The sequence below is a fragment of the Natrix helvetica genome (assembly GCF_964273705.1).
Source record: "Natrix helvetica genome assembly, chromosome: 2".
Classification (NCBI taxonomy): domain Eukaryota; kingdom Metazoa; phylum Chordata; class Lepidosauria; order Squamata; family Natricidae; genus Natrix; species Natrix helvetica.
In genome coordinates this window covers 115,547,627-115,562,422 of record NC_138552.1, presented here as the reverse complement: position 1 = coordinate 115,562,422, position 14,796 = coordinate 115,547,627, and the positions used below count along the sequence as shown (strand labels likewise).

The 14,796-nt window shown below is 43.4% G+C and overlaps 1 protein-coding gene across 1 annotated transcript in view; it reads left to right on the top strand.

The window, feature by feature from the left end:
• TRAF3IP1 (TRAF3 interacting protein 1) overlaps positions 1-14,796 on the top strand; it is a 93,889-nt gene that overhangs the window by 58,549 nt on the left and 20,544 nt on the right. Inside the window, exons 12-13 of the mRNA XM_081945685.1 lie at positions 4,618-4,654; positions 11,699-11,772. Of these exons, the coding sequence (XP_081801811.1) occupies positions 4,618-4,654; positions 11,699-11,772 (111 nt within the window). The remainder of the gene's footprint in view (positions 1-4,617; positions 4,655-11,698; positions 11,773-14,796) is intronic.

Genomic DNA, 14,796 nt, shown 5'->3' with positions numbered 1-14,796 from the left:
AGGCATTGATTAATATGATTTGTTGGGTTAGGGATTTTCTGTCTTCACTGTGAGTTATATTGTGTTGGGGGGGGGTGCTCAACCAATCTCATTGTACATATCGTGTGCACTTCCAAATAAATAATTATTGAATGAACCAATCCACAGGTGCGAAGATGGCGTGGAAACGATCATCATGAGAAAGAGATAAAGAGTCGTTCCCATGGCTTCTTCTATGAGGCTTCCAAACTGGGAGAAAACAGATGACCCCCCCCCCCTTTGTATATTTTCCCAAGATAAATCAAAGCACAGGGCAGAATAGGTGACAGGGTAAAAGTTATAAACTAGGAAATTACAGGATACTTAGGAAATAGGATGAGAGCAATAAGTGAGTAAAATAATCCAGGGTCTCCTCCGCAGTTGAATGGCAGTAGGGATCTGACGTGCTTTCCCCCTTCAAAAAAAAATGAGGGGATTACCTGTAAAATAGAACAGAAAGATGAACATCATAGAGTTAGTTTGGTTTGTTAGGATACTTCGAGTGAAACCTTTTCAGCAATGCAGAGACCTTAACATGTTTCTTAGCTACCCACTCATTTTGTGAAGGAGGTAAATGTCTTCAGGAGACTAGTTATTGAGTTGAACCTGGTGGGTGCAGGAGTCAATGATCTCTTGATTTCAAAGTGTTGTTCACTGTTGTCAGGGCAGCCTCCATCAGTAACCAAGAAAGAAACCACTCAATTCCATATTTCAGAATTAAGAGTACTCCTACTGGTTATGAGTAGATAGCAGCTAGCAAAGCAAGATCTGAGGCAAAAGCGTGCATAATCATAGATATCAATATGTGACCCAACTCCCTCCCCCTACTAACCCCATCCCCCAGTCCAATCCGCACACCCCACAGGTGTCATGTGGGCTGCAGCTTCAAAACCCATCATCAGGTTGGTATGCCGGACAGTTGGCCTTGCCGGCAATTCCACTATTTGCAGCATGTGCAGTAGATGGTGAGAAAACCATTCCCTTCTTCATTCAGTCCTGTGCTTAAGCTTCCCCTCCCAAATACCATGTTATCTCCCCCCTCCCCATTTCAATGGCAGCCGAAAGCAAGTAGCAAAGCAGAGGCTGACATCTGGTGTGGAAGGGGTTGGGGCCCCTTTTCTATCCTGTGGGTACCCTTTTGCCACCAGATGGTCGATGCCCACTTGTCTAGCCAGGGGAGTCCCAGTATGACTGCATCTGTCATTTTGGGGGCTATTATGAATCGAATTACTTCCCAGTGATCCACTAGCCCTAGTCTCACTGGTTCGGTCAGGTGGGTGGCATAGGCTCCCCCCGTTAGGAACCCATCGACCTGTTCGAACTGGATTCGGTGGGCCATTCTTTTTGCTCTGATCCCCAGTTTCAGGACTATAGTCAGGTTGATCAAGCATCTAGTGCAGCCTGAGTCTATTAGGGCTTGAAAAGTCCACTGGCTTCTCATTTTTGGGGCTGTGAGGCATATTGGGAAAACTAAAGGGTGAACTGTCCTCTCACCATCGGGCCGTTTTCTCCCTCGCCCTCATTGTCACTGTCATAGGATTCTGGTGACTGGTCGTCATTGCCTGGGGTTCCCCTCCCCTTCGTCTGGGTGGGGAGGGACCTCTGCAGCCTGAAGGGCCTTCCAGGACACCTTGGTGGCCCGTTTGGGGTCCCGTTCCAGTCATGCCCTGAGTGGTGACTCTGGCCTTGGCATCGGGGTTGGTGTCATGCACGCAGATGTCATGTGGCCCACTCCTCGCATCTGTAGCATTTTAGCAGACTTCGAGAGGGGGCTGGTCTCAGGGCCTGCTGTGTTGTTGTGGGTCCCCGTTGTTGGGCAGTTTCAGATCAGGTTGACCTCTCTCTTTTGTATCCAGTGGCTTTCTCATGTCGTTAGTGCGCGATCTGCCATCTACTTTTATTGCTATTCGGAATCACTCAGAGAGTTGGTTCAGGATGTCCCGGTAAGCTGTTACCTGGGCAATCTGCTTGTCCAGGCTTGTTCTGAAACAGCCACTCTGGTAAAAGAGGTAGCCTTTCAATGACTTTCCTAAATTCATGGATGTGCTCTTTGATGGGGCGGCCCCTCTGCTTTAGGTCGGTGAGCTCATCTTCCGCATACAGGTCTTCCTCTATGTCCTCAAATCTGACCTCTAGCAGTCGTAGGAAGTCATCCTACGCCTTGTAGTTGGGGGGCTCCCCTCTTGTGGAGTGCTGCTAGCCATTCCCTTGCTTCTCCCTCTAGCCCTTATGTATTCACTATGGCTCTGGAGGATGAGTAGAGGTATCCATAGCGTTCTAGGTGGATCTCAGCTGAGTCGAGGAATAGGGCTAACTGGTCTGAGTCCTCATCAAACTTTCCCCTGAACCGGGGTGGTTTATTCAGCACTGCTCCTCCCTGCTCCAGTCGGCCTCTTTATGGTCACGCTTGATATGTCTGGCCATAAGTGTATAAAAGAACCCTTCCCACTTGAATGGCAGTATCACGATAGGGATCTGACAGGGCCCTTCTTAAATGGGAGATTTATTACAGTGAAGGAAAATAATACATCTCTCTGAACAGCGACTGGGAGGCTGTGATTCCTGCTGCACAAAAAGTTGATTGTCAACAGATCAAGAATGACAGACTCCATGAATAGAAGGCTTATGACTGTTATTGAAGAGAACAGTGCCTACAGTGGTCACTTATATTTTTTTTCAAATGTCAGAAATGTTTGTTTATAAATTTTTAGATGTTTGTTTCTTATTCCCACTTTAACAGATGAAAATAATCAAGTGAGATGGACATTTTTCATTTTTCATTTAGTTGCATAATAATTCTGCACATTAACAGTTGCCCAATAATTCTGCACACATAAATATTTTCTTAAGAAAGCCAAAAACTCTCTTTTACTTCCTTAAATATTCAGATCTGGGATTTAGTAACCTTTTGGATTGATCGAGAGCACTGTAGTTTTTCAATAATAAAATTAACCCTCAAAAATACAACTTGCCTAATTATTATCCAGGGCACCTGAGGGTAGAACAAGAAGCATGGGTGGAAATTAATCAAGGAGAGAAGCAACTTAGAACTGAGAAGAAACTTCCTGACAGTTAGAACAATTAATCAATGGAACAGCTTGCCTCCAGAAGTTGTGAATGCCCCAACACTGGAAGTCTTTAAGAAGATGTTGGATAGCCATTTGTCTGAAACGGTATAGGGTTTCCTGCCTAGGCAGGGGGTTGGACTAGAAGACCTCCAAGGTCCCTTCCAACTCTGCTATTGTATTATTGTATTATTGTGCACAATAATTGTTACAATCATCTTCACAGATCCCCCCCCCCTGGTTTCTGCTCTCCACATTGATGTGAGGGACAGCTACATACAAAGCTTCCTCCATAGTAGAGTTTGCTGTACAGAATACCTAATATCCTCATTACCTGATATTTCGCAGGGTTCCAAGAAACACTCACAAAGAAAGACTTTCTGAGAATGTTATTATGGCTACACATTGCTTAATTCTGTATAATCCCCCTCTCCCATTTTCCCACAGTAGAAAGTGTGGCAGACCTGAAATCCAAAAAGGAAAAGGTGGCTTCCAAGTCTGACAATATACTTGCTAAAGCCTACCACTTCCAATGAATTTGCTTTATTAATCAATACCATATTTTTTGGAGTATAAGATGCACCCAGAGTATAAGACTCACCAAGGTTTTGAAGAGGCAAATTAAAAAAATAGTTTTTGCACTCTGCAAACCTCCCAAAAATGGACTGTTTTTCAGGAAAACGGGCCCGTTTTTTATCAAAAAAATGGGCATGGATAGCCTTTAGGAAGATTATAGAGTGCTCCTGGGGGCCGGGGGGGGGGAGCAAAAAAACAGCCCATTTTTTGCTCATTTCTACCCAGCCCCCAGGAGCTTTCTGAAAACTTCTTGCAAGCTATGTACAGCCATTTTGGTGAAGGGGGTGGGGTTTCGGGAGGCAAAAAATGCTGTATTCAGTGTATAAGACACACCCAGATTTTCAGCCTCTTTTTTTGAGAAAAAAATGTGTATCTTATAATCCGAAAAATATGGTAATTCTTTATTCAGTTATTACTGCTGACCTAATTTATTACCAAATTATATAAGCATTATTATTTCCTTAGTTTCTGTTATTTTGTTTTTATTGGTGCATTTTTGGTATATAAACATAACAGAAAATTATGTATGAAAAAATGAAAAGTATATGTATATCCGTATATGCACATATGAAAGAAATTGTTATTTATGAAACAGAAGATGAAGCGATTTCCAGCACATTCTTAAAATCTGTTATGAAAAGTTTACAATGAGGATAGTTAGGTAAAATTATTTTCTGCAATTACATACTTTTGGATTTTACCTGTTGAATGAACTAATTGAACCTTTAACATTTTGGACACCTCTTAAGAGCCTAAAATATGAATAATTCCTTCAAATCTTGTTAGGATAAATGGATGTTTATTATGTTCTTAGGGTAAGAGAGAGGTGGTTAGTTCCAAGTATTACTCTTTCTGAAGTATTCCAAGTTCCAAGTATTAAAACACAGCAATTTGTTGATCACAATAATAGAAACCTTTTTTTCTGTAATTCAGAAACCTTTCTGTTTATCTAATTTAGGAGGCAACAGTAGAGCTTGAAGGAGATGAGAAACATGGTAAGTATTTTGTTCAATAATATTTATTAATCCATCATGTAGCTAAATTTCAGAAAACAGAACTGACTTAGTTGAAAGTCATATTTTCTTTAGCTCTGCATTTTCCTACTTTTGATAAAGTTCCTTAGATAGTTAGTTTTTTGTTCACCCCTTTCTATTATTTAACTACCGTATTTTTCGGAGTATGAGACGCACCTTTTTTCCTCAAAAAAAGAGGTTGAAAATCTGGGTGCGTCTTATACATCGAATACAGCATTTTTTTGTCTCCCAAAGCCCCGCCTTCACCAAAATGGCTGTGCATACGTTTATGGAGGCTTTCAGAGAGCTCCTGGGGCCTGGTGAGGGCAGAAATGAGCAAAAAACGGGCCGTTTTTTGCCCCCAGCAGCACACTATAAGCCTCCATAGGGCTATGCATCCCCAAAAAACACTCTGCAAGCCCCCCCCCCCCCCCCAGGCTATTCATGCCTTTTTAAAAAGCAATTGGTCAGAAGGCTGCTTTAGTTCTAGAGCCATGATGGCGTGCCACAGGTGGCACTCAGAGCCATTTGTTAGGGCATGCGAGGCATTCCCCTGTCAGCTTCAGCGTGCATGCGTGCACTCGCCAGCTAACTTTGGCCTTCTTTTAAGGCTGTTTTTCGGGAACTGACTTCTGGTTTGACCTTATTGCCTTAGGGACCTTAGGGAAGGCTCTGGAGGGTAAAAAAACGGCCCTATGTCCAAACTGGAAGTCTGTTCCTGAACTTTCGGTTTGCCCGTAGGGCTGGTTTTTCGCACTCTGGAGGCTTCAGGGAAGCTCCTAAAGCCTCGGGGGGGGGGGGGGCAGGAGAGACTGTTTCTGCCCTCCCCAGGCTCCTAGAAAGCCTCTGGAGCCTGGGGAGGGCAAAAAAGCCCATGTGTGTGTGTGTAGAACTGGTTGCATACAAATGCATACGGGGGGTAGCACTTGCATGTGACCTGGGGTTCATGTACATAGCATTATGGCTGTGGGCACACCCGTGCATGACCCCCACTGTGCTCCCCCCACTTTCGGCACACAATCCAAAAAAGGTTAGCCATCACTGTTCTAGAGGAAAATAGCAACCTTTTTCAGACATAGAAGTTCTTAGGGTGATTTTTCTTGGTCAACCAGCCCTGAGAATGGAAATGATAGTGTTTCATTTTCTTCATTGGTATATTATCCGACAAATATAGATCAGTAGAAGAAAGAGTCATTGCAATGGCACTTTCCAGCTTTACGAGCATTGACAGGTTTGGAGAACTCTTTTTTGATTGAAGCAATCCTGTTTGTATATAACAGACACTAATTGTTTCAATCAACATGTATAAGGGAAATCCTTTCAGTCACACCTTTTTGTCATCTCATTAATTAGAACATCTAACTCATTCCTTTCAAAGACTGATTATCCTAGGGATTTTCTGTACTTTTTCTAACAAAGACAGTAACGGTTCACTATGTTAAATGAAATTATGACAGAAGGTTTGCTCAAGGTGAAAGAAATGACTCTTGACTGTAATTCACCCAACATTATAGAATGCACAGTCCCCAGGAATAAGAATCCCCCCTTGGGGATTTTTCTGAAAAGCCTCCAAAAAACATGCCTTTAGTTGGTATTAGACTGAGTCGCCATTTTTCATTATTTTATACAGTTTTGATGATATTTAATTTCTTTTTATGGATTTTCAATTTTAATGTTTTATTGTTAACAACCTAAAGCTGATTGAGATGGTATAAAATTATATAAATGAATGAAAAAAGATTCCAAATGAATATTCTACTTTAAGTGTAATTGAGATAAATATGAGGGGTTCTTGGTGCTCTCTAAGCTTGGTTGTCTTCTTGCAGATGTTTCATTACCCAAATTAGGTAACATCATTAGTGCGATGATGTTACCTACCCGTATTTTTTGGAGTATAAGATCCCCCTTTTCCCCTCAAAAAAGAGGTTGAAAATCTGGATGCATCTTATACACTGAATTCAGCATTTTTTAAAATATTTTTTTTAATTTTTAATTTTCAAACCAAACACAACACATTCTTCTTTACATACTGTAGAAAGTGTATCACTTGGTTACAAAAAGGCTTTCGTGCATCTCTTCCAAGGTCAACAAATAAAATTCATATTAACTCAAATATTTTAACTCAGATATTTATACATGTTGCCATCATCATACCTCCATTTTCATTTGACTATAATTGTTTAAACGTCCTTCATCATAAAATATACCAAGATTTAATACATAACCACATACTGGCATTTCATTTATTATTTCTAAAATCCTCCAATAACACTGAATCCTTATGTCCTATTCTAGCTAAACATCCATAATATTTAATAACAAAGTTTTCTAATCCTCCTTTCCAAATCACTGTTTACAATTTACATCCAGTTTCCTTATGTTGTACCCATACCTCCGGACGGTCCCTGAAGCCTTTGGAACGTTTAAAACGACCCTCCTAGCAATTCGGAAGTGACTTCCGGTTTGCTCGGAAGGTCGTTTTGAGCGCTCCGAATGCGTCAGGGAAGCCTCCGAACGATCCCTGAAGCCTTCGGAACGCTTAAAACGACCCTCCGAGCAAACCGGAAGTGACTTCCGGTTTGCTCGGAGGATCGTTTTGAGCGCTCTGAAGGCTTCAGGGACCGTCCGGAGGCTTCCCTGATTCATTCGGAGCGCTTAAAACGACCCTCCGAGCTCGGAGGGTCGTTTTAAGCATTCCGAAGGCTTTAGGGAAGCCTCCATACGGTCCCTGAAGCCTCTGGAGGGCCTCCGGGGGGGGCTGTGAGGCTCTTTTTGCCCTCCCCAGGCTCCTATAAAGCCTTTGGAGCCTGGGGAGGGTGAAAAAAGCATGTAAAAATGGGGGGGGTCGCGCCTGTTGTGCGTGCATGCGCACTGGGGGGTCGCACATTGCATTATGGGTGCGGCATGCCCGCACATGCCCCCCCTGCGCTCCTCCCACTTGTGGCACGTGAGCCGAAAAAGGTTCGCCATCGCTGTCCTAGAGACTTGCCAGAAAATGGAAAAACAAACTAAACCCCCAAATCAAAGAGGCACCAGAGCCCAAATGTGTAGTCAACATGTCCAGTCATCCACTATCCATGGCAAAACACAATATTCTACAGAAAGGCCTCAACTGTGACACAGATGATGCCAATCAATTGGACTTCTTTGCAGCCTTAGAAGGAACATTTGAAACTGCTAGACTACCCATAAGAGATTTATCACATAAACCACCATACCACAGACCAGAAGGAAAAAAGAACAAAGTCAATTTACAGCAAAGGACAGAGCAATCCTCAAAAGCCTAAAAAAGGACTAGACCAGCGATGGCAAACCTTTTTTGGCTCGCGTGCCAAAAGTCGGGGGAGTGCAGGGGGGTCGTACACAGGCGTGCGGCACCCATAATGCAATGCATGACACCCCCCCCAGCGCACATGCGTGCATGAAAGGCGCAACTCCCCCCCATTTTTTGCATACTTTTTTCGCCCTCCCCAGGCTCCAGAGGCTTTATAGGAGGCTCGGGAGGGCGAAAGCAGCCTCCCCCACCCCTCTGAAGCCTCCGGAGTGGTGGTTTGTCTGTAGGACCGTTTTTTTGCACTCCACACGGCCTCAGAAGGCGGGGAGGCTGTTTTTGCCCTCCCCAGCCTTCTATAAAGTCTCTGGAGCCTGGAGAGGGTGAAAAATGGCCTCAAAAAAAGGATAAAGTAAACTGGCCAGTGCTCGCATGCCCGCTGGTCAGCTAATAGGGCAACGCCTCGCCTGTCCTGACAAATGGCTCCATGTGCCACCTGTGGCACGTGTGCCATAGGTTCACCATCCCGTGACTAGACTATCATCTTCCCACCAGAAGACAAAAGAACAAAGTCAACTTACAGCAAAGGACAGAGCAACCCTGAAAAGCCTAAAAGAGGACAAGACTATCATCTTCCCATCAGAAGAGAAAGGCCAAACCATAGTTATTAAGATCAGATCACAAAATATATACAAAAAGTGAATTATTAGAAGAAAATAAACTTACCAACCAAAAAGACAATCAGATCAAGAGAACTCTCAGTGACTTACCAAGAAATCCAAATTACTAAAGAGCAACACTGGTGAATGAGAAGCAGTCGACCTGTCTCTCATGCTTCTAGCGATGCCCCAAAATACACATGCCTGATATACCTCTCCCTCCAATTGTTACCATTACCAGAGACCCCTAGCTACAAGATCACAAAAAAACTAACAAAAACACTTGGGCACCTTACTGTTGTGATCTGCCAGTGGCCTGCTGAGCTGGCAGCAGAGTCGGACAGCGAGGAGGTTGGGGAGGAACATGGGTCAGTCCTGCAGTCTGGGGAAGGCTCAGATGAGAGCTCTGCATCAGAGGCAGAGAGTGGGCCAGAGCCATCTGGGAGTTATGTGCTGCCTCTGGAGCCTGCAGAGTCGGACAACAGCGAGGCAGAGGACCAGGCTCCCCATGTACTCAGTGCGCGCATGCGCAGAGCTGCCAGAAGGCAAGAACAGTTAAGACAGAAGGGACTACTCAGGAGTAAGGCTTGGAGGTCATTGGCCCTTCCCATAGGACATAAAGCAGGAGCAAAGGCACATGAACCTTTTCAGGAAGCAACTTGCTTCATGCCGTTTACCTTCTGAAGCTCAGTTCTGACTATTTGCTCTGTGTGGTCTTGCCAAGCTAATTGCCAATTAAGTCTTTGGCAGCATTTCCAGGAAGATAAAGATGGGTGCTTATCAGCCTTATCCTGAAGGACTTTTGCAGCCTACTGTACTCTTTACAACTATTTGGGACTCATTACAGGCTGTGAATGAACATAATTCACAGCCTTTGAAATAAAAAAAGGGTTTTTGGGACTAAGCGTGTGCTTTTTACTGTATTAGGAAGCCTAGGTCAGAACACTGACAAGGGAAAGCATACATCATCATTCCCTATTACAATGCCTTAAAAAAATTAAAGATGTGGCAATAGATAAGGTCAAAGTCATGGTCTCATTTGATATCACAGCCATTTTCAGGTCCATAGACCTTGAATTAGCCAAGAATGACAACATTACTCTACATCACACCTGGCTTAACCAAATATACAAAGATTGAAATATCCAGGTTCATGGGTATTATCAACCTCTGTCTAATCATATACCGGTTATTAACTTTGTGTGCAGTTTGGTGAACTGGCTGAATCACCATGTCCGGCCCCGCCTCACCCAGCCTCTCTTGAGGCAATTTCAGCATCTCTACGCTCCTCTAACTGGCCCCCTGCCCCCTCCAAGCAAGCGATGGCGCAGGCAAAACCCCAAGGCAGTTCTGATGAGGCGCCCAGAGGGGGGCTGCAGCTATTAACCAGGCAGCCAATTTAAGTGCTTGAAGGACCCCATCCAAGGACCCTAGCTGGCATGGGCGCTGTGTGGCAAGAAACGCAATGTAGAAATGCGACTGTCAGGCCTGCAGCGGGTTCCTTTTGGGATCTTTGGCCTCACTAATATTCTATTCTACTATGCTGTTTCATTAGTGGGGAATTGGGAGGGGGAATAGTAAGGAGTAGAATGTGATGTTGTCAAAATAAAATTCATTTCTAGAATCCAAACTCATCCTTTGTCTCTATACCTCTGCACCTGACCGGAACTGGATGGGTGGAACTGCCAGCATGGCAGTGGAAGATTGGACCATGTGGTGGACTTGTGGGTGTGGGGGCAAGATCATGAATTCTCAACTGGGTGGGGAAAACCCAGGAAACTCAGATTCAGGTTTTCCCAGATGTGCCAACAAGACTCTCTTAATAAATTGGAACTTTGAGCAATACTGTGGTTCTGTGGGTGTGCCTTTGTGGGCCTGGCTTTGTGGGGTCATGTGACTGGGTGGGTGTGGCTACATAAAGTCCAAAATATGTCTCCACCAGCAATTAACACCCAGATAAACATAGATTAATACCAAGAATAACTTCAGACTGAACAATCAAGAAGTAAACAATGCTCCATGAAGGAACTGCTAAACAAACTAACAGTAAACAGCCCAACCAAAGAACCTGCAAGACCACCTCCACCAACACTGACAGGGCAAGTGTCGCGCCTGAAGCTGACTTGGCTGTGGCTATTTTCTTTAATGCTTTTGTTTCTATTGGCGATTCTTTTCACATGACTTCAGGTTGACAAAGCCCAGAGTTGAAGAGAGGGATAGAGTTAGATGGGGCTTTAGATAGCCAAAACAAAATAGCTCTTTATGAGTCAGAGACATTCCAACGGCTGGCCAGCCAGAGGAGGAAGAGAGAAGTCACCAAGGACCCTTTATACAAATATTTTCTTTATGAAAGAAATATAGATGTTGATAGGCATACTGCTTTTAATTGAAATAAAATATCAGATTAAAAACTAAACAAAATAAATTTAAAGACCAAATCTAAATAAAATTCAAAAAAGAATTAGATCTTAAGGTCTGTCTACTGTCTGTAAATCCTTTTTGGAAAATGTAAGATATTTAGTGTTTACATTCACAATGATGTGTCCAGATAAAAAATTGTTAAAATAGCTAGTAAATGATAAGTAGTTTATATTGAATATTTACCCTTTTTATAAGATTTTATAAAGCACTCTTTTATATTAATTTTTTATTCAAAGTATTTTCCCACATTTTAAATGCCCCTTGGAAATGGCATTTAATGTATCAGTATTATCATATTACAAACATGATTATTAACATGGGAATGGAATAAATTGCATATTGCATCAATATAATTTCTATACAACGTGTATACAATTTTATATGTTTAAAATCACTAGCAGGGATAATTGAGTGAATGGTGGAAATCAAATAATAGTATCCTCAAAGAATTGCCATCTTACCATCACAGCCCAGAAAAGATAAAAATTATGTTGTTATTGTAGAGGAATAGTATACCATCTATAAATTATTTTCATGGTACTTCTATAGGACGTACTGAAATAAGGTTAGGACAAAATATCTTATTTCAGTGAAAGAAAATTAAATCAATTTCCTTTTTTTCTTTTTATAAAATACCTTTGCAGTTACTATATTAATGTTACTCATTTTCAATAGGTAGCCTTGTCCAAAGAATATTGGAAGCAAAGAAGGATTATGAATTGTCACAGTTGCAAAAATCTGCTGAAAAGGTAACTTGCAAATAAACTTTAAAAAATTGATTATGGCAAATTTTTACCTCTTACTCTTCATTGGTATCGCCAATAATAATCTTTTTTTAAATATTAAAGCAGTGGTTATCATTGATATATAACCAAATAAAGTATTGTTTCAACAGCATTTATTTTAATACTTTGGTGTATGCCACCCAAAGTCCCTCTCTAAGAGAACTAGGCAGTTCAAAAATCCAGTGAACAAATGGAAGGAAGGAAGGTTTAATGGTTTAATGATTTAAACGTTGTCTACAATTCTTCTCTAAAGAGAAAATCCATTGACTTTACCTGACTAGAGTTTGAGGCCCTTTTGAATCGTGGAATTAAGTTGAATAAAAATGGAGGTTAGCAGGAGGTTATAGGCACTCTGACTGATAATATGTTTTTTCAGTATTTGAATGGTCAATTTTATTATTATTTTTTAATTTTTTAATTTTGTTTATAAAATCATATCATCTTTGCAACACATTTTACATCTTTTACATATTCATTGTGTTACTTTTGTCTGTACATGTAAATCTTAGATAGATAGATAGATGATAGATAGATAGATAGATAGATAGATGATAGATAGATGATAGATAGATAGATAGATAGATAGATAGATAGATAGATAGATAGATAGATAGATAGATAGATGATACATACATACATACATACATACATACATACATACATACTTTGTTTTTGTGTATCTTTTCTATTAATTCCATATATAACATCCTTTATATACCTTTATAGGTGAAACTCAAAAAATTAGAATGTCGTGCAAAAGTTCATTTATTTCAGTAATGCAACTTAAAAGGTGGCCTGAAGCCTCGGGAGCAGTCAAAACGACCCTCCGAGCAAACAGGAAGTCACTTCCGGTTTGCTCGGAGGGTCATTTTAAGCGCTCCGAAGGCTTCAGGGACCTTCAGGAAGCTTCCCTGAAGCCTCGGGAGCAGTCAAAACGACCCTCCGAGCAAACAGGAAGTCCGTTCCCGAACTTAAGGTTTGCATGTAGGGGCGTTTTTTTGTGCTCCAGAGGCTTCAGGGAAGCTCATGAAGCCTCCGGAAGGCCTCCAGGGGGGGAAAAACATTAATTATGTATGAATTGTTTTTCTAAATGAAAACCTTATTCAGATTAAATTGGTGGGTTGGCACTCCGAGATAAATAAGTGGGTTTTGGGTTGCGGTTTGAGCAATTGTTCTCTAAAAGGTTTGCCATCACTGTGTTAGGGGAAATGGCGTGGGCAATGGTTGGGGCAGTTCGCCAGGGGCTCTCTTTCCCCAACCGCTGCAATCACCAAATACAGTATCCCTTGGAGAGTGGTGCGACGTGAGCTGTGGATGTTTTGACTCGCTGCAGCCAAAGCTCCTCAGGCACTGGTGTTAGCCCAGCTTTCTGGTGCACAGGCTGCTCCCCCCATGACCCGAAAGAACCTGCAACTGAGACACCGGCTTGGTCGGCGTTTTCCCCTGAGGCCAGGAGAAGTGTCTATCCCGCTTGTGAGGCAAGCCAGAAAAGGCCATGGAACCCCTAGCCAGTTGATGTCACTCGAGTTGGAACTGGGGAGCAGGAAGCATTGGGGGGGCTTCTCTCCCACACCTGCCATTCCTCCCCACCAACCTGCCAGAGTGGCACTGGCTAGGTGTCAGCTGACAGGACTGCGGCTCTGTACAAGCCTACAAGGTGAAGCAAATGGAAGGCTACTGGGATCCAATGAGGGAGAGATCCCTCCCCCACCAGACACCTGCTGGATCGTGTGTCCTTTGCCAGAAGCAGTGCAGGGGTGAGGACATAGGGGAAATCTTTCCTGGCTGGCCCAGCTGCCCGATAGGCCTGCAGGGACCAACGGCGACACCAGCGGAAGCTCCGCCCCAGAGGGGCAAGACTCCAGATGGGAGGGGCCCCCACTTCAACCAGGGCCTTGCTTCCCCTACCAGTCCATCTGCCTGCAAAGAAATGACCATTTCCAACCCTGAAGCAGTACCTCCCAACTCCATCGTGCAAAGCCTAAAGTCACATGAGAGAGCGGAAAAGGAGAGGTTTGCCAAGCATGCAGTAGCGGCTCAAACCCTTCCCCCAGAAGCCGAGAAGAACTCATCCGATCCCATTGAGGGAAGCAGCAGAGATGACACAATGGTCAGTGAAGCCACCCACCCTTTCGCCATCAAAATCCAGATAGTAGTACTGGAGACAGGAGCCCAAGAGGAAGCAGAGGCAGTCATAGATACCGGCTGCACCAGATGTCTAATCAGCCACCCCATAGTCAAGCAGCTAGGCATACTCACATGGCCCTTAGCACATCCCATCCACTTTAAGCAGGTCAATGGCATGCTAATCGACAGAATCCCTGCCACATTGGTCACAGAACTGGTCCAGCTAGAGATGGGGTGTCACTGAGAGCTCATACGATTTATTGTAGCACTCAAAATGAATGAGACTATTATACTGGGGCTTGCCTGGCTGGACAAGTGGGGACCAACCATTGCTTGGGAGGGCAGTTATAGGAAGTTAACCATAGGTGTCAGCCCCTAGACCCAGGCCAAGTCTCTATAAGACACAACGACAATGACAGCCGTAAGCTGCTGCCCCCTCAACCAAGGTCCCGCCTGAATGCCTGCAAGTACCAAAGGAGTACCAAGACCTAGCGGGGGTATTTAGTGAAGAGGATTGCAACTTTCCCTCCTCACCGCCCCACTGACTGCACGATAGAGTTTGGGCCGGGTGCTAGACTAAACCAAAGATGTACTTCATGACTTCAAAAAAAAAAAAAAAAAGGAGGAACTGAGGAGATACATTGACACCAACTTAGCTAGGGAGTACATTCAGCCTGCGAAATCCAAGGTGGCTGCCCCAGTACTCTTCAAAAAGAAGAAAGATGGGAGAGGGAGGAGCCGAAGTCGCTACGATACGAGGTGCGATGTCAATGCTCTGAGATCGCAGTCGACACTTTTGCCACCGCGTGGTCCAAATGGACCTAAACCGTCCTGCAGAGACGGTGAACAGGAAGAATATGT